The 18,694-nt window shown below is 42.0% G+C and overlaps 1 protein-coding gene across 1 annotated transcript in view; it reads left to right on the top strand.

Annotated features, from left to right (window-relative positions):
* DIS3L2 (DIS3 like 3'-5' exoribonuclease 2) overlaps positions 1-18,694 on the top strand; it is a 418,510-nt gene that overhangs the window by 187,984 nt on the left and 211,832 nt on the right. The window contains exon 8 of the mRNA XM_007943808.1: positions 3,650-3,823. Within this exon, the coding sequence (XP_007941999.1) occupies positions 3,650-3,823 (174 nt within the window). The remainder of the gene's footprint in view (positions 1-3,649; positions 3,824-18,694) is intronic.

The following is an 18,694-nucleotide window of genomic DNA, read 5'->3' as shown; positions in this document are numbered from 1 at the left end:
TCTTCCTCTTGTGAGATTAGAGGAGGTCAGAACATGTGGCCTCCTTGCCGTTTTTACAGTTGGTGTCAGTTGCTAGCAGTGGACCGGTAAGCAACATCGTAATAAATGGAGAAAAGATTGATGATACCGAGGGTTTCACTTTACTTGGATCCACAGTCAACACCCATGAAAGCAGCCACCCAGAAATCAAATGACATATTGCATTGGGCAAATCTGCTGCAAAAGACCTCTTCAAAGTGTTCAAGAGCAAAGATGTAACTTTGAAGACTAAGGTGCACCTGACCCACGTCATGGTATTTTTAGTTGCTTCATATGCATGCAAAAGCTGAACAATAAATAAGGAAGATTGAAGAAGAATTGATGCCTTTGAATTGTGGTGTTGGTGAAGAATATTGAGTATACCATGGGCTGCCAGGGAGCTCTGGTAGCATAGTGCCTAAGGCACTTGACCGCTAAACCAAAATGCTGGCAGTTCAAACCCATCAGCCACTCTTTGGAAGGAAGGTTGGGCAATCTACTTCTGTAGTGATACTGCCTTGGAAAACCAAGGAGGGGTCACTATGAGTTAGGTCTGACTCGACGGCACATAACAACAACAACAACAACAACAACATTGCAAGTCTGTCTTGGATAGAGTACAGCCAGAATGTTCCTTCGAGGTGAGGATGGCAAAAGTTTGGAGAAGTTAGGAGGGCCCAGCCCCTGGAGAAGAGCATTGTGCTTGGTAGAGTAGAGGGTCCGTGAGAAAGAGGCCGACCCTCAGGGAGATGGATGGACTCAGTGGCTGTAATAGCGGGATCAACCCTTAAACGATGATGAGGCTTGTGCAGGACCGGGCAGTGTTTTGTTCCTATTGTACATGGGGTCGCTATGAGTCAGAACCAACTGTACCGCACCTAACAACAACAACCACCACAGCCTTTTATTGTGGTCTTGGGCAGAGCAGTCATTTGTGGTAGCCGGGCGCCATGTAGTTCTCCTGGTCTGCTGCTTGTCATTCTTGAGTCCTTACTTCTGAGTGTCAGTTTTCCATCTTGAATTTTAAATTTTTTTTTTTTTTTCCAGGAAGGAACTTGGTAGTCTATTTTTTTGCCTTTTTATGTCTGTTAGTGTTCTTAGAGTCTCAGCTTCTAATTCAGAGGGATCATTGTGTTCTCGGAGCTACTAAATCCTCTTAACCATAGAAGTGAGCATATGAGTGACGAGACAAAATTTTGTACGTGGGTTTTCAGTGTGATACTGAAAGGCATGGCGCCTGCCTTCCACCCTTGGTTCCCAGGCCATGCCCTGGCCTTGAGATGCTGAGTCAGAGCAGCGGTGTGTCCTGGAGGAGAGTCCTCGAGCCTCTCACAGCGTGGCTTCCCATGGCGTGCAAGACCTAGTTCTACCCTCCATAAGGTGACCGTGGTCCTCGGCTGTAGAGAAGAAACCACTGGAGTAACTGGCGTGCCTTGGTCTGGGACTGCCAGGCCTCAGCTGAGAATTTGTGCTGGCAAATGGGAGGTGGCTGGACCAGAAAAGACTCACAAGGAGGCTGATACCAGCTACTCCCCAGAGGCTTGATTCAGCCTATCAGGCAGGACTGGCTGATTAAAAAGACCTGAACGTGGAAGCCCAGAGAGCGTCCTGGTTGATGAGCACATCTGCTCTGGGGAAGGCAGTGTGTCCCTTGGGACATGGAAGCTTACTGTTTAGAACCATCCCAGACTTCGCCCTTGGTTTCTCTTCATTTGTATCCTTTTTGGTTATACTAAATCTGTAGTTAAAAGCATGTGTACCATTATACTGTCCGTTCTTTGAGTCGTTCTTACAAATTATTGCACCTAAAGGGGTAGTAGAAGCCAGCAGATCATAAAGTGAGGGTGTCCTGTGGACCCCAAGGTTATGGCTGGCATCTGGAAGGGGCATTGGGAATCAGCCCCAAATTTGTGGCCGGCAGGTCAGCAGGCTGGGGTATCATGCGGACTCTCCAGACTAATGGCTGGTGTCTGTCTGCTTGGCAGTCTAAAGAATGCTATTTTTTTAAATTGTGAGCTTTGACTTTACCACGGGTGGCTAGTGTCAGAGTGTGTGTGCACCAGGAGGCAAATGATGATGAGGTTGGAGAAATAGGAATGTAAATAATGGAATTAACAGCCACATTTTGGGGATTGGATTTATGCTGATCTTTCCTGTGCCCCTTCCAACTAGTCCCATAATTCCATCTTCAGTAGACCATTAGACCATTTGAATCAGTGAATTCTGTGGGCTTTTCTTCTTTAAAGTGAGATCCTTGATTACAAAAGAGGTTGAGTGAGATAACATAATTGTGTAAAATTATTCAGCATATCTGTGGACTACAGTGTTTATACGAATGTGTTTATATGAATGAAGATAGCCAAGTCAAATCCAGAATTAGTGTCATTCATATGAGAATGGAGGCCTACCACTTTTAATATATATGTAAAATGATCCACAGATAAAGATCTGCCCTGTAGAGGGTGGAATCCTACTCGGAATGTCAGGCCTACCCTACTAAATGAAATCTTACTCTGATTGGGCCCAGTACCCTAATACATGAACAGTAGTTTACTGGGTGATGGGATTATACATCATTTTAATTTTCTTCCCTGTGGATTTCTCTATTTTCTAACTTCTGTGTAGATGTGATAGTTAAGGTTGTGTTTCAGCGTGGCCTGGTTTTGAGTGGCTAGGACGCTGGATGTAGTGATTCCCGTGATGAGACTGGTAATCGTCTCCATAGTGGTATCTGCTGTGAGCCTTAGGGATGTAGTCTGCTTCCAATATCTAAGAAGCAGCTTTGAGGAAGGTCTCTGAGCTTTTTTTTGGCACACTTGGACCCTACATGTAGCTGAATCTTCATTCAGCAGCCTGTCATGTTGCCTGCCAATCTTGGGCCATTTCTGGGCTTGAACTAGTGGCCTGCTGTGTTTGCTAATCTTGGGACTTTGCCATTTTACTTGTCGACCTTGGGTTTGTCAGCCTTAGCAGCCAGGAGCTGCCTGAATTAAGAGATGCCTCCAGCTTCAGTGGACCAGGAGCAAGAGGCAAAGCTCAAGTCCAAGGTTGAGGGGCCTTCACCCAGCCTCTAGAGCTGGCACTTTGAACTTGGACTTCAAGCCTCCTAAACAGGAAAGCCATCCACCTGTGTTGTATCTGTTATAGCAGCACTAGGGAACCAAAACAATATTTTAGAACATTAGGGTCAGACCTAGTAGAATTGTAAAATAAATGTAAACATCAGATCTAATCTAGTGCTCATGCCTAGGTGACGTTTGAACAACAAACTGAGTTGATCGGAATTGTCTCTAATGGTGTTTGCAAGAGTTGGTGAAAACCTTTAACAGTATCAATTTTGACTTGTCTGGGAAAAATCATTACAGAAGTCCTCATAAAGGCCTCCTGACCCCATGTCCCAGGTCAGTACTTCTGAAGAAAGAGGTAAAAATAACACTGTTGTTGGACTTCACATGACGTGGGTATCATTGTTTCTTCTGGTTGGACCCCCACCACTGATGGTCATACTTCTGCTGGTGGAAGGGAGGAGGTTTTGAAAAAGTCCTTCTTACCCTCAAATTTAGAGATGAGACAGGTGCATCCATTCGATTCATTCATTAGTCCAGTCATTCTGTCTCTGTTCTATCCACAGGCAGCTGGCTAAGAGCCTTGGACAGGCTGGTGAAATTGAGCCTGAGACAGAAGGAATTCTCACTGAGTATGGAGTGGATTTCTCTGATTTCTCTTCACAAGTGCTAGAATGTCTCCCTCAGAACCTGCCGTGGACAATTCCACAAGAGGAATTCAGCAAGAGAAGAGATTTAAGGTAAACACTTGAAACCCTATAGGGACAACATGTTTCCACCTTCCTGCCTTCTAATTTAACCCCCCTATGGGCTGGGCTCATATGTTCCCATCTTTCTGCCAACAGTCAAATGTAGTTCAATTGAGAACTAAGTGCTTCTGTACCACGGGTAGGCAGATACTAGCCCACAGGGTACATTCAATTCAGCAAGAAGAATATTTCATGAAAGTTATGTGAAATTCAGATTTCAGTGTTATGCAAAAAGTTTCACTGGAACACAGCTGTGCTTATTTGTCTATGTGTGTATGGCTGTTTTTGCACCCCAAGGATAGAATTGAGTATTTGCAACAGAGACCATATGGCCTGCAAAGCCTAAAATCACTTCTCTCTGGCTTTTTACAGAAAAGTTTGCTGAGCCCTCTTGTAGACCATTCTAATTCCAAAAGATACACTTGTCACCTTTTCTTCATCGCTTTGTTCCTTAGGTTTTGTGGAATGAGGAGTGTTCTCTGGTAAGAAGTGCCTTCCTTTGATGGAAGTGCCTTCCTTTCAGTGGGCCTCTTCAGGCCTAGCAAAGGATTCAAGACCTCAGTGCTTGGAGCCTCACTTGAAAGCTTTACTTTTAGGTCTGGAATTTGTTGGAAAGTACTCTTGTGGTATTTTTATAACAACATCTTCTTTGAAGATGTTTCTTCATTGTGGGATGTTAGTTCTTTTCTGATATTTCTCTTCAGAATTTGGTTTCAGTCCTGGCATTCATTTTGGATGCCACATGGAGATATTTAGAACCAAGAAACTTTTCATACAACCCACTGGGGCTGTGGAAGGTTTCTGCTCAGGTCAGCCCGTGTCAGAGTCTTTTCCACCACATTTGCTCACTTCGTACAGCTGAACTTACGGTACCTTCAGCTCGTGGTAGCCATTGCTCCACCCAGTTTGAGAATACCACTGCCCTTCACCCTCTTGCTCTTGTATTTTTTAGGAATTTATGGGTTGACCCCCCCTTCCTGCCAAGAGGAGGCAAGGAAAATAAAAGGACACTTCATCCCCTTTCTTACTTGTTAGTAGCCCTCATGAAACACTTCATCTTTAAGTCAATTAACCCCAGTTGCTGTCTGGGTTGCAGCAGTGTTTAGCCTTACCTGAGCCCCATGCCAGTGCAGAAGTTTGAATTTCCTCAGGGGCTCTGAGGTCTTAGGCCCATGGCCTTGACTTAAACTCTGAACCTCTGTTTTCTCTAAAACAAATCAAAGCGTTTGTTTTCTAAGATCTTTTCCTAAGTCTAGGAATATAAAGAGATTTAATGAGAAAAGAAAGTCAGAATGAATGGCTAGATCTTATTGCTGGGGAAACAATTGCTGTAGCCATTCAGCACTATCCTGCAAAAGTTCAAATACACTTACCCTTTCACCCAAGGAGCCCTGGTGGCTCAGTGGTTAAATGCCAGGCTGCTGACTGAAAGGTCTGTGGTTCAAACCCACCAGCCACTCTATAGGAAAAAAGGTCTGTTGACCTATTCCTGTAAAGATGACAGCCCAGGGAACCCTATGGGGCAGTTCTACTCTGTCCTGTAGGGTGGCTATGAGTTGGTATTGACTCAACAGCACACAATAACAACAATAACACCCTTTCACCCAACAACTTTATTTCCAGGAATCCATCTGCTCAGAGAAGTTTACAGGACTAGATGTACAAGAATGTCCATTGCAGCTCCATTGGGAAGGTGAAACATTGGGCTATACTGGTGTCCATCAATAAAGGAACAGTTGGTTAAATGACCTATGTTACGCCAATAGGGTGGCATTCTCTGCACCTTTGAAAAAGGTGGTAAAGCCATGTAGACTGTCCTGAAAGGATGGCCATCATGTATTGCTAAGTGAAAGAAGCAAGTTCCAGAAAAATATGGATGTCAGCCTAGGGTTTTATAAAGTAAAAGAATGAAAAATATATAGACGTATTCATATAGATACATACACGTATGTATGTGTGTACACGCACACACAGAGAAAGGTCTGAAAGGAAATATGTCAGGAATGGAGTAGTGAGACAATAGGAAGCGGTATTTTATTTCATTTTATATGGTGCTGGATTATCCACGCTACTTTTTATTAAACGTAATTTATTTATTTACTTTATTTTTTAGAGCAGTTTTGAGTTTGTAGAAAAGTTGCACAGAAAGTTGGAGCGTTTCTCTTTACCTGCTGTCTCCCTGTACATTTTCCCCTAGCGTGAACATCTTGCATTTGTGTGGTACCTTTGTCACGACTGATGAACCATGTCCATGCGTCGTTGTTAACTAAAGCCCATACTTCATGTGCGAGCTCGTGCTTAGTGTCGTGACTTATGCGGATTGTGACAGATGCCTAATGTCATTGTCATGCGGCACAGTATCACTGTCCTTCGAATGCCCTGGTCTCTCTACCTGTTCATCCCTCCCCTTGGACCCCTGGTGGACCGTGATCTTTTCACTGGTTCTCTAGCTTTGTCTTCCAAAATATAGTTGGGATCAGTATGTAACTTTTTCAGACTGGCTTCTTTCACTTGGCAATCTGCGGTTAGATTTCTCTGTGTCCTGTCTTAGAATGATTGATGACTCATTTCTTTTTATCACTGCCTAACACTCCATTGTGTAGGTGCACTGGTGTGTTTATTCACTGCCCTGTTAGACCATCAGAGCAGAGACAGTTTTATTTCTTCCTTCCAAGTCTGTATGCCCTGCATTTATTTCTCAAGTTTGTGATTTCTCTTAGGTTATGTAACTGTAAGCCTGTATTTTCTCATCTCTAAGTGGTGATGATAGTGTTTGGCTATAAGATTTTGTGGGAGTTAAAAAGTATTAAATGTAAAATACTTGTGTATATATACATATGTATACACACACACACACACACACACATATGTATATGAAAAGCTGAAGCATCTGGACCATAGTACATGTTGTTGTGTTAGGTGCTGTCAAGTTGGCTCCAACTCATTGCACCCCTATGTACAACAAAACGAAATACTGCCCAATGCTGTGCCAGCCTCACAGTCCTTACCATACCTGAGCCCATTGGTGCAGCCACTGTGCCTATCCATCTCATTGAGGGTCTTCCCTTTTTTGCTTGACCCTCTACTTTACCAAGCATGATGTCCTTCTCAAAGGAATGGCCCCTCTGACAACGTGACCAAAGTAGGTGAGATGAAGTCTGGCCATTCTCGCTTCCAAAGAGCATTCTGGATATACTTCTCCTAGACAGATTTGTTCATTCTTTTGGCAGTCCATGGTACTTGCATTATTCGTCTCCAACATCACAACTCAAAAGCATCAGCTCTTCTTCGGTCTTTCTTACTCATTGTCCAGCTTTCACATACATGTAAGGCTACTGAAAATACCATGGCTTGGGTTAGGTGCACCTTAGTCTTCAAAGAGACATCCTTGCTCTTCAGTACTTTAAAGAGGTCTTTTGCGGCAGATATTCCCAGTGCAAGACCTCGTCTGATATCTTGACTGTTGGTTCCATTGTTGTTGATTGTGGATCCAAGTAATATGAAATCTTTGAAAATGTCAATTTTTTCTCCATTTATCATGATGCTGTTTATTGGTCCAGTTGTAAGGATTTTTGTTTTCTTTATGTTGAGTTGTAGTCCATAGTATAGATTGTAGTCTTTAATCTTCATCAGTAAGTGCTTTAAGTACATACTAGGTTTTTATTTCATAATGGTAAATGTATTAAAATCATCGGTATCATTATTATTTATTAGAATTTTCAGCACATATGTGCCTTGGTGGAGCAGCAGCTAAACACTCAGCTGTTTACCGAGAGGTTGGAGGTTCAAATCCACCAGCACCTCCACAGGAAGAAGACCTGGCTATCTACTCCCATAACAATTATGACCAAGAAAACTCTGTGGGGCAGTTCCACGGTGCCGAATGGGGTTGCTGTGAAGCAGAATCAGCTCGAAGGCCCCTCACAACAACAACAGAAATCCAGTACGATCTTGAATACGGAGTGTGCAGAGGGGTTATCCTTGTCTTTGGCCCTATCTGAGAGGGAGAGCATCTAGTTTCTTACCATGAAGGATGAAGTTTGTTGTAGGTTCTTGCAGATATTCTTTATCCAGTAGGGGAGGCTCCGCTCTGTCTCTGGCTTGCTGGTGGTGGTTTTTTCATGAATGGGTGTTGGAGTGTGTCAAAGGCTTTTTCTGTGTCTATTGATAACATCATATTTTTCTTCTCTAGCCTGTTGATAGGATGAACTGTATTAAATGATGTTTGAATATTGTACTAGTCTTTCCTACCTGGACTAAATCCCATTTGGCCATGTCTTATATTTCCTTTTATACATTATGGAATTTGATTTGCTAATATTTTGTTGAGAAATTCAGTATCCATGGTCATGAAAGATATTGGTCTGTATTTTTCCAACTTAAGAAATGTTTCAGATTGTCTTTCTCCTTGTGTGAGTTTTGATCAATTGTTTTTTTCAAGGAATTGGTCCATATCATCTAAGTTCTCAAATTTGGGGACATAGAGTTGTTCATTACATTCCTTTATTAGTATTTTTAGTGTTCATAAACCAGCAGTGACAGCCCCTCTCTCATTTCTGAGAGTAATTATTTAGGTCTGCTCTCTTTTTTCCTTGATTAGCCTGACTAAAAGTTTATCAATTTTATTGACCTTTTCAAAGAAACTTTTAACTCACCAAGGTTATGTTATCTATATTTTTATAACAACAATCACAAAAAAAAAGACAAAGAATCAGCTTCTAGTTTTTGTTCATTTTCTGTATTAATTCTTTAATTTCAAGTTGAGCTCTAATTCTCATTATTGTCTTCTGCTTGGTTTGGATTCATTTTGCTGGTTCAGATTTCCTAATGTAGAACCTTAGGTTATTAATTTTAGATCATTTTCCATACTACAAATTTCCCCTCTCAGAACGGCTTTTTCTACACCATACAAATTTTCATAGATTGTATTTTTGTGATTTCTGTTCTTTCACATTTGTTAAGGTAGTTTCACGGCCCCGAATGTGGTCTGTCGTGGGGGATGTCCCACGTGAGCTTGTGAAGAATATGGGTTCTGCTGCTGTTGGATGAAGTACTCCATGAGTGTCAGTTGGATTCCGATGAGTGGTGGTGCTCTTCACTTCCGCTGTGTCCGTTCTGATTTACTTCCTGCTGGATCTGTCAATTACTGACAGGGGATGTGGAAGTCACTAACTATAATAGTGCATTTGTCTATTTGTCCCTACAGTTGGGAGCTCTGGTGGCTTTCTGCCATTTTTTGCCTCACATGTTTTGACGCTCTGTTCTTAGGCACATACACAGTCAGGATTGTTATGTCTTCTTGCCACATTGACCACTTTATCTTTGTGTAACACCCCTCTGTATCCCTGGTAATTTTCCTTGCTCTAAATCTACTCTGGCTTTATTTTGATTAGTTTTAGCATACTGTCTCTTTCTCCATCCCTTTACTTTTCTCTGTCTGTGATTATGTATTCAAAATGTCTTCTTGTAGACAGTTTATAGTTGGGTCTTGCTTTTTTAATCCACTGTAATAGTCTATCTTTTAATTGGTATATTTAGATTATTCCCATTTAAAGTGATTATTGATATAGTTGGAATAATATTTACTATATTTATAACTGTTTTCTGTTTGTTACCCTTTCTCTTTTTTTTGGCTTCCACTTTTTTTATTTTTAATTTATTTGATCTTAATTAGCATTTTATTTGACTTCATTTTTCTTCTCTTATGATAACAATTATATTTTAAAAAAAATAAATATGTACTTTAGAGTTTGCAGTATACATTTACAACTAATCTAAGTCCACTTTCAAATAACAGTATACCACTTCATAGGTAGTGCAGGTACTTAATATAACAAAAGATTTCCAGTTCCTCCCTTCTGGCACTTATAATATTGGTGTTACACATTTCATTTGCCCATAACCTAAAACCATCTGATATATCCACAGTGATTGTATCAAAAAGAATTTGTCAATATTCAACTATTTCAGGAGGTAGCATATGATCAAGCACCAATGGTACTGAAAGAAGTCCAAGGTGCACTGAAAGAATTAGCAAAAAACAAGGCCCCAGGAATTGACAGAATACCCACTGAGATGTTTCAACAAATGGATGCTGCCCAAAAGGCACTTACTCATCTATGCCAAGAAATTTGGAAGACACCTACCTGGCCAGCTGACTGGAAGAGATTGATATTTGTGCCTGTTTCAAAGAAAGGTGATCCAACAGAATGTGGAAATTATCGAACAATATCATTAATAGTATATGCAAGTAAAATTTTGCTGAAGATAATTAAAAAATGGTGTTAGCACCCTTCAGGTCTGGAATTAAACTCACTCCTGTGGCCTCCAGCCAAACATACATAGCCATATAGTGTAAACATTTACATCAGGTAAATACACTCCTTAGAACGATTAATCATGGGAGAACAGAAGGGTGATATTTGCACGAGGACATAGCTCAGGGGCAGGAATACAAAGGAAAGAAAGACACAGGGAAGAGGTAACTATAGGAAGTAGGAAGAGAGCTGTTACATTGTGGGGAATTGCAGTCAATGTCATGAAACAAAATGTATGAACTGCTATGTGAAAAATGAATTTCCTCTGTAAAATTTCACCCAAATCACTATAAAAATTGGGGAGGGGGGAAGGTTGTAGTGCTATATTGACAGGGAACATCCACACATTCAAGCTAGATTCAGAAGAAGACGTGAAACAAGGGAAGTCATAGCTGATGTTACGTGGATCTTGACTGAAAGCAAAGAACACCAGAGAGATGTTTATATGTATTTTATTGACTGTGCAAAGGCATTTGACTGTGTGGATCATAACAAATTATGGATAATACCATGAAAAATGGGAGTTCTGGAACACTTAATTGTGCTCCTGAGGAACCTGTCCATGAACAAAGAGGTTGTTTGAACAGAACAAGGGGACACTGCATGGTTTAAAATCAGGAAGGGCATGTGTCAAGGTTGTATCCTTTCACCATACTTATCAGTCTGTATGCTGAGCAAATAGTCTAAGAAGCTGGACTGTAGGAACAAAAACGTGGCATCAGGATTGGAGGAAGACTCATTAACAACCGGCGATATGCAGATGACACACAACCTTGCTTGCTGGAAGTGACAATGACTTGAAGCACTTACTGATGAAGATTAAAGACTAGTCTTCGGCATGGATTATACCTCAACATAAAGAAAACAGTAACCCTCACAACAGTACCAATAAGCAGCATCACAATAAATGGACAAAAGATTGAAGTTGGCAGGAATTTCATTTTGCTTGGATCCACGATCAACACTCATGGAAGCAGCAGTCAGGAAATCAGACATCATATTGCACTGTGTGAATCTGCTGCAAAGACCTCTTTAAAGTGTTAAGCAGTGAAGATGGCACTTTACTGACTAAGGTGCACCTAACCCAAGCCCCATGGTATTTTCAGTCACCTCATATGCATGTGCAAACTGGATGATGAGTAAGGAAAACCGAAGAAGAATGTCTTTGAATTGTGGTGTTGGGAAAGAATACTGAAAATACCGTGGACTGCCAGGAGAACAAACAAATCTGCCCTGGAGGAAGTACAGCCAGAATGCTCCTTGGCAGCAAGAATGGCCAGACTTCATCTCACCTACTTTGGGCGTGTTGTCAGAAGGGACCGTTCTCTGGAGAAGGATGTCACGCTTGGTAGAGGGTCAGCAACAAAGGAGAAGACCTCAGTGAGGTGGACCGACACAGTGGCTGCAGTGACCGGCTCAAGCACAGCAAGGATTGTGAGGATGGTGCAGTTCCATTCTGTTGTGGGTAGGGTCGCTGTGAGTCTGAGCCGACTGGGTGGTGCCTAACAGAGGCAACAACAACACTGTTATTTTGAACAAACTGTTTCCTGTTAGATTGGTTAAGAAAAAGAAAAGATTTTGTTTCACCTTTTATTCTTTCTCCAACCCTCTTTCTCTATGTAGATGTGCGTTTGCCAACCTGTGCCATCTCCCCTCTCTCTGTGGGCCGTCTTCTATGATGTCGACCCTGCCTTGTGGTGACCCATAGGTGTCACAGTAGAAGTGTGCTTTGTAGGGTTTTCAGTGGCTGATTTTCGGAGTTAGGTTTCCAGACTCTCTTCCCAGGTGCCTCTTGGTGGACTTGAACCTCTGAGCTTTAGGTCAGCAGCTGAGCACGTCGCCTGTTTGCACCGCCCAGGGACTCCTGCAGGTCTACTGGCAGCAAACTCCTACAGTTTTTACTGTCTGAGAAAGTCTCTGTTTCTTCTTCAGTTTTGAAAAATGAATTTGCTGGATGTAGGATCTAGATTCGTGCTTTTCTTTTTTTAAATATTTCACTCCACTTTCATGGTTTCCAAAGAGAGTTTTGATGTAATTCTTATCCTCATGACACTGTAATTGTTGACTTTTTTCAAAGCTTCATCTTTGCCTTTGATTTTCTGCACTTTGAATATGAAATGCCTAACGCCTAAGCGTAGATTGTTTGGTGTGTACCCTGCAGGGTGTTCTCTCACCTTTTTGGATCTGTGGTTTGATATCTGTCAGTAGTTTTGGAAAATTCTCAGCCATTATCACTTCAAATATTTCTTTGTTCGCATCTTTCTTTCCTCTGTCACACATATACATGTTACATATACATACACATATACATGTTACATATACATACATGATGCCTTTTGTAGTTGTCCCACAGCTCTTGACACTCCGTTTTCTCCTCCAGGCTTGTTTCCTTTTCAGTTTGGGAAGGTTTGTTAACGTATCTTTAAGCTCAGTGCTTCTTTGCTTTGCTGTGTCCTGTCTCATGATGAGCTCACCAAACGCCTTCTCCATTTCTGTTTCAGTGTTTCTGGTTTCTAGCGCTCCTTTCAGTTTTCTTCATAGACTTATTACCCTGCTGTTCTTGCATGCTGCCCCACTTTTCCATTAGAGCTCTTAACAGGTTACACCAACAACAACCCACTGCCGTTGAGTTGATTCCAACTCATGGTGACCCTGTAGGACAGAGTAGAACTGTCCCATAGCGTTTGCAAAGCTGTAACTTTTTGTAGAAGCAGACTATCACAATTTTCTCCTGCAAAGTGACTGGTGGGTTCAAACTGCTGCCCTTTCAGTTAGCAGCTGAGCACTTAACTACTACATGACCAAGGCTTCTTTCCTCCCTGGTTAGGCTCTGGTGAAATAGCCTTCCTTCAGCACAAGCTGTTAAGGAGAACAGAATGGTTTCTTTCCCCTCCCCCTGCTGGAATCATGCTGGGATTCTTCTCAGATCTTAGGGACAACCTGGTGTAGGACTTGTGGAGGTCAGCTTAGGGAAGTCAGGAATATGGCTCTCTCTCGTCCACACTCAGTCGCCAGCAGTTAGCCAGCCACCCTTTAAGTATTACTTCCCAGCGCCAGCTCCGCCGCGCGTTCTCCCCTGTAAGCTTCTGTTCACTGGGTCTGCCGGTATTTTCGGTTTTCAGGGGGCAGTTCGCTCTGTGACTTCAGTTGTCTGATGGGTGTGAGAAGAGTTGTTGATACTCAGTTTTTCAGCGTTTCTCTTGTTATGAGGAGAGAAGTGACGACTTCTGAGGTCCTTACATGCCAGACCAGAAACCAGAAACCTCAAATTATTTTAAAAATTAGTTTTGTAACTTAAAAAAGTTTTTAATGTAAATGTCAGAGAATAGAGACTGATTCCTTCACTATAGATTAAATAATAATAATAATAATAATAAATCCATACCAAAATAATAAATACTAAGAGAGTGGAACAGTCGTGGGGCCCAGTTTGCTCTGAGCTCCCCGCTTGTAGCCACCTTGCCTTCTGTGGCTCCCATTGTCTCCGGGTTAGGCCACAGAGTAGGAAGCCTTGTTCTGCACAAGGTCTCTGTTACAAATATACCCATGTGCCTTTTAAGAGGACCCAAAGATGATAGGAGGAGCTCTGGGGGTGTAGTGCCTAAGGCATTTGACTGCTAAGTAGAAGGCTGGAGGTTCTAACCCACCAGCCACTCCTCGGAAGGAAGGCTGGGCAATCTACTTTCGTAGTGATACTGCCTCGGAAACCCACAGAGGGGTTGCTATGAGTCGGGGCTGACTCGACAGCACACAACAACAACAACAAGATGATAGGAGTTTGTGGGATGCTCTTTACTGTTAGCATAGTAACAGGGATTGTTTTATTATTATTTTTAATCAATTTAGCCTGTGCTGTTGTGTGCCTTTGACTTGATTCCAGGGTGGAACTGCCCCAGGGGTCTCCTCGCTTGTAGTTCTTACAGGAGCAGCTCATCGGTGTTTCTCCCATGGAGCCATTGGTGGGTTTGAACCACTGCCCTTTCAGTTAGCCTTCGAGCATGTTACCACGGTGCCACCAGAGCTCTTAATTAGTTTAACCTACATAATATCAGTCTCTTCCTGCCAGGATTGTATTTCTGAAATTCAAGTCTGATAATAATGCTCCTTTGGCTTAAAATCCTTATCTGCTTCCTGATGCCTAAGGTAATAATCTAAACTCTTTTGAATATTCATTCTCAATATGGATATATATTTTTTCATTTACAAATGATAAGCTTACTTACAAGTTTACTGATCTATGCATTAAAAGTGGAAATATAAAATGATGAAGTGAGAATGAAATAAATATTTAAATACTTGAATTTTATTTGCAGAAAGTATTGAAAACCCTCACATTAATGATTGTGCTTTTGATGAAAGCAGGGTGATCTGATACTCTTTTTTGTTGTTTTTAAAATTTGGGCTTAATTTAATAGCTGTGACATGGACTCAAAACCCTGGTTCTAAGTTCTGTACGTTTTGATACTTGGTTTTCATAGTTACCATAACTGGGGGAAAAAAAAACACAACCTCCTATGTTTGCAACAAATGAGCTGAACTTATTAAATCCTAATTCTCATTTTTCACTCCTGTTCACAAATCATGTTCTAATTGAAATCCAGCTGATAAATGTCTGTCTTTCCTGATGTCCATCCGTTCATTCCTGGGGACTGATTGGAAGGTGCTGCATTTTTCTGTTTTTTAAAAAATGGGAGCTTAATTCTCTGCTGCTCTTCAGTTGGCACATTTCAGAACTAGTTAGAAAGGTCTGTCAGGAAGTTTAAGCATAAGGATATGAGCACTTTTCTAGTTCATACACTTAAATCATTTTAGGCCCCAAATTGTGTAACAACAGAAACATTTCAGAGCATCCATTTTTAAGTTGTTTTCTGTGTAACTTGTTAGTTGTTTGATTTTCATTTTCAGTTTCTTTCTTTCTTTCTCATTTTTATACCGTCTCTATTATCTTGAGGGTGGACTGTGTTTATTTTCCTAAAGTATCTGCTAGGTAGCACGTGATCAACCACTGCATCAACATCTTAATATGACTGCCCGTCGCTTCCTGTTAGGAATGGAATAAATGTCAGCTTTGTGATTTTCCTGGTGTTAGTGGTGTTATTAGTGGTATTGGTATTATTAGTTTAGTATTATTTTTAATCGGTGGATCTTTGCACTACTCTTTTCTCGCCACTTGCCTATTCTGCGAGGGTTAGCTGGCTAAAACGAAATATCCCAGATCCACGTGACTGGGCGTGGTGAGTCCCATTGGCTGCAGTAGGCTGACAGTGTAGGAGCAAGAGCACCAGTGCCATTGCCTTTGTGTTCTGTACACCGGCTCTTTCATCTGTATACCTTCCTTACCACCTGTGGGGGCCTGGATTGATTCCCTGTATTGTGTTTGTTGGCATTGTTAGCTGGCGTAGAGTCGGCTTCTATTTTTGGTGACCTTGTCTATAGCAGAACAAGACATTGTCTGGAGCTGTGCCATCTTCGTGGTCACTGGTATACCTGAGTCCATTGCTGCAGCCCTTGTATGTGGTCTTCTGGTGTAGTGTCTGCCCAGCACTACAGCAGTACGCTGTTGTGATCCCTAAGGTTTTCATTGGCTAGTTTTTGGAAGCAGGTCACTGGGGCTGTCTTCCTATCTTAGTCTGTCCTAGTGTGGACGCTTCACTAAAACCTGTCCACCCTGGGTGGCTCTGTTGGTATTGGAAATACTGGTGGCATAGCTTCCAGCAACACAGTCCACAGTATGACAGACTGACAGACAGGCGGTAGGCATTCTGTTTGGTCATGGTTTACTTCTTGTTTTGTACAATGAAAAATAAATAGAAAGAAAAGTCCATAAACATAGTGAAGAGTTTGGCTCTGATTGCCTTGTGATAGATTGATTCACTCTTCCTCCCAACAAATATTGATTGAGCACTTTCCAAGGGTGCTGGGGGTACAGTGAGGAACAAAAACAGAGGTGGTCCCTGCCGTCACGTCACCCTCAGTCTTGTGGCGGTAGAGCATGCATCAGATGTCTTAAGCAGTAATCACACGTGGAATTATAACAGAGGAGATGCAAGAATGTATAATATTGTGATTTCATCTACTTAGAGGTCTCATTCCTTCAAAGAAGTATTATCAGTATGAATTTTCCCAGGAGTGTCAAATTAGGGATGGGTCCCAACACATGCTAAAAAGCAGGTGTGCTACGGTATTTTCAGTCACCTCGCATGCATGTGAAAGCTGACAGTGAATAAGGAAGACCAGAGAAGAAGTGATGCGTTTGAATTATGGTATTAGTGAAGAATATTGAATACACCATGGACTCTCAGAAGAACGAACAATCTGTCTTAGAAGAAGTACAGCCACAGTGTTCCTTAGAAGCAAGGATGGCATGACATCGTCTCTTGTACTTTGGTCATGTTATCAGGAGGGACCATTCCCTGGAGAAGGATGTCATGCTTGGTAAAGTGGAGAGGCAGCAGAAAAGAGGCAGACCCTCAGTGAGGGGGATTGACATGGTGGCTGCAACGATTAGTTCCAGCATAGCAACAAGTGAGGATGGTGCAGGACCAGGCATTGCTTTGTTCTGCCGTACACATGGTCGCCATGACTCAGATGGCACCTAACAACAGCAGCTTTGAATAAATGAACACATACTCTGTAAACTCCTACATAACGTTGTGTCTGTCTTTTTCCTTTCCTCTGTTCTTCTCTCCTGTAGACATTTACCTAGCTGTGTTATGTATTGACAGCCACGTACTGTGTTAGTTGATAGAAGTACAAAGACAAATCAGTCCCAGCCCTTGTTCCTGAAGACTTTGCTGTCTTTCAGGGAGATCGACTCATACTCAGGTAAATTACAGCAGAGTATAGCAAGTGCTAGGGTCCATATATGAGACACTACCTGGTCATGGATGCTTGAGCTGAGACCTGAAGGATGAGCAGGCATAGTAGGGACCAGGGTGACTAAAGTCACCTTGGTTTTCATGACAGGCCGTGGCTGCAGAAAGGGTGAGGGAGATGTTCCCCTCAGACTTTGAGGTCCTGAGTAACAGGCTCACGACTCCCACAGTGTGATAGCTTCTTGATCCCTGCTCTGCGAGGTCACCCTGCTTGGACCTGGCACTGTTACCCTGGCTCTAGCTACGTAAGGACTCCTACGTACCCGTTTCGGTTTGGTATTTGAACAATTATATTTGGAACAGAAAAGTTCCATCAATCTTTAAACCTCATAATCCAATTATGTCAGTAAAATTCCAGTTTTTTGGTCCAGTGGAATTGGGGCAATATTTTGCAAACTAAAGTTGAGAGCAATAGTGTTTATTTTGAAAAGAAAAATGGTTGGTTAGCATTTTTCAAGAAGTAAGGCTGGTGTGAACTGCTAGTGGTAATGTGGCCCCTCTGATTGGGCGCTCCGCTCCCTGGTGCATCCCTGCGTGCACGCCTAGACCTGCAGCTCTGAGCAGGGCATCTGAGGTTAAAAAAAGAAAGAAAAAAGCAATGCTGATACTGCAAGCCTTTGAGGATCAGGAACCGTTTGAAGGGGGTTGCACCGGGAGCCCAAGAAACCCCAAGGTTATTTCTGAGACTGGTTCCAATTATTTCTAATTTCATTCATATTGTTTTGTTTCCTTTGTTGCTAAACTAGAAGAGGAAACCAAAGCTGGGAAGCCCAATTAAAGTGGAAAATGAAAACCTAAATATTGGATGGGGAACATACCGCACCAAACTGATTTTTGTATTTTTCCTGTCGTCGGTGTTATTGTGGAAGTTTGGATCACATTGCTTTTCAGTAAAGCCATGAGCTTCATTGAAGTGGACATGCTTTCTGTATCTTTTCACCGGCGGCTTCGTGGCTATCTAGTTCTTTACTATAAAAAGGAAGCCCGGTGACCTCCACCGGACCATTACAAATGTAAAACTTGGCACTTGAAATTGCTTGCGCTCAATTTTCCAATTGCTCTCTCTCTCTCTCTTTTTTCCATTTAGTGTCGTTCTGCCAACTAGTGATTTTATTATTATAAACAGGACATTGTATTCACTTTTAAGAAGAAATGTGAAGCTGGAGGTAAAATTACAAACCGTAGCTTTTCGGCTGCCAAAATAGAAAACAATGAGCTAAAAATACTGAGCACAGAAAGGGTGTTGTGGTAAGAAATACTAAAATTTCGTTGAGATGGAACTGTTCGAAATAGAAATTTCCCCTCACTCCAGGTAAAACCAACCTAGAAATAGCAACTTGAGAGATGTATAATACTAACCTCTTTCAGGCCAGCCCTTTTGTGGGAAAGCTGTCAAACATAACTAACATTAGATGACTAGCGATCTTGTTGTTTATCAAGAAGTCCAGTGTGATTAAACGGCTCTTTAGATGAGGTTCCTTTGCTAAGGGAGCGTGGCAGTGGGAAGGGGCACCAGGAGTAAGTCCTCACTCTCCTAGGGCTTAGCTGGGCAACCTCAGGCAGAACATTAAAAAAAAAAAAAAAACTTTTTTTGGAGGGGGGAGGTGGGGATGAGCAGTTTCATCTTTTGTAAAATGGATTATTTGACCAGGTTTCTAGAAGGTCATGAG

The sequence above is a fragment of the Orycteropus afer genome, unplaced genomic scaffold, assembly GCF_000298275.1.
Source record: "Orycteropus afer afer isolate SDZICR_OR568_19922 unplaced genomic scaffold, OryAfe1.0 scaffold00006, whole genome shotgun sequence".
NCBI classification, from domain to species: Eukaryota; Metazoa; Chordata; class Mammalia; order Tubulidentata; family Orycteropodidae; genus Orycteropus; species Orycteropus afer.
This window is presented reverse-complemented; position numbering and strand designations above follow the sequence as displayed.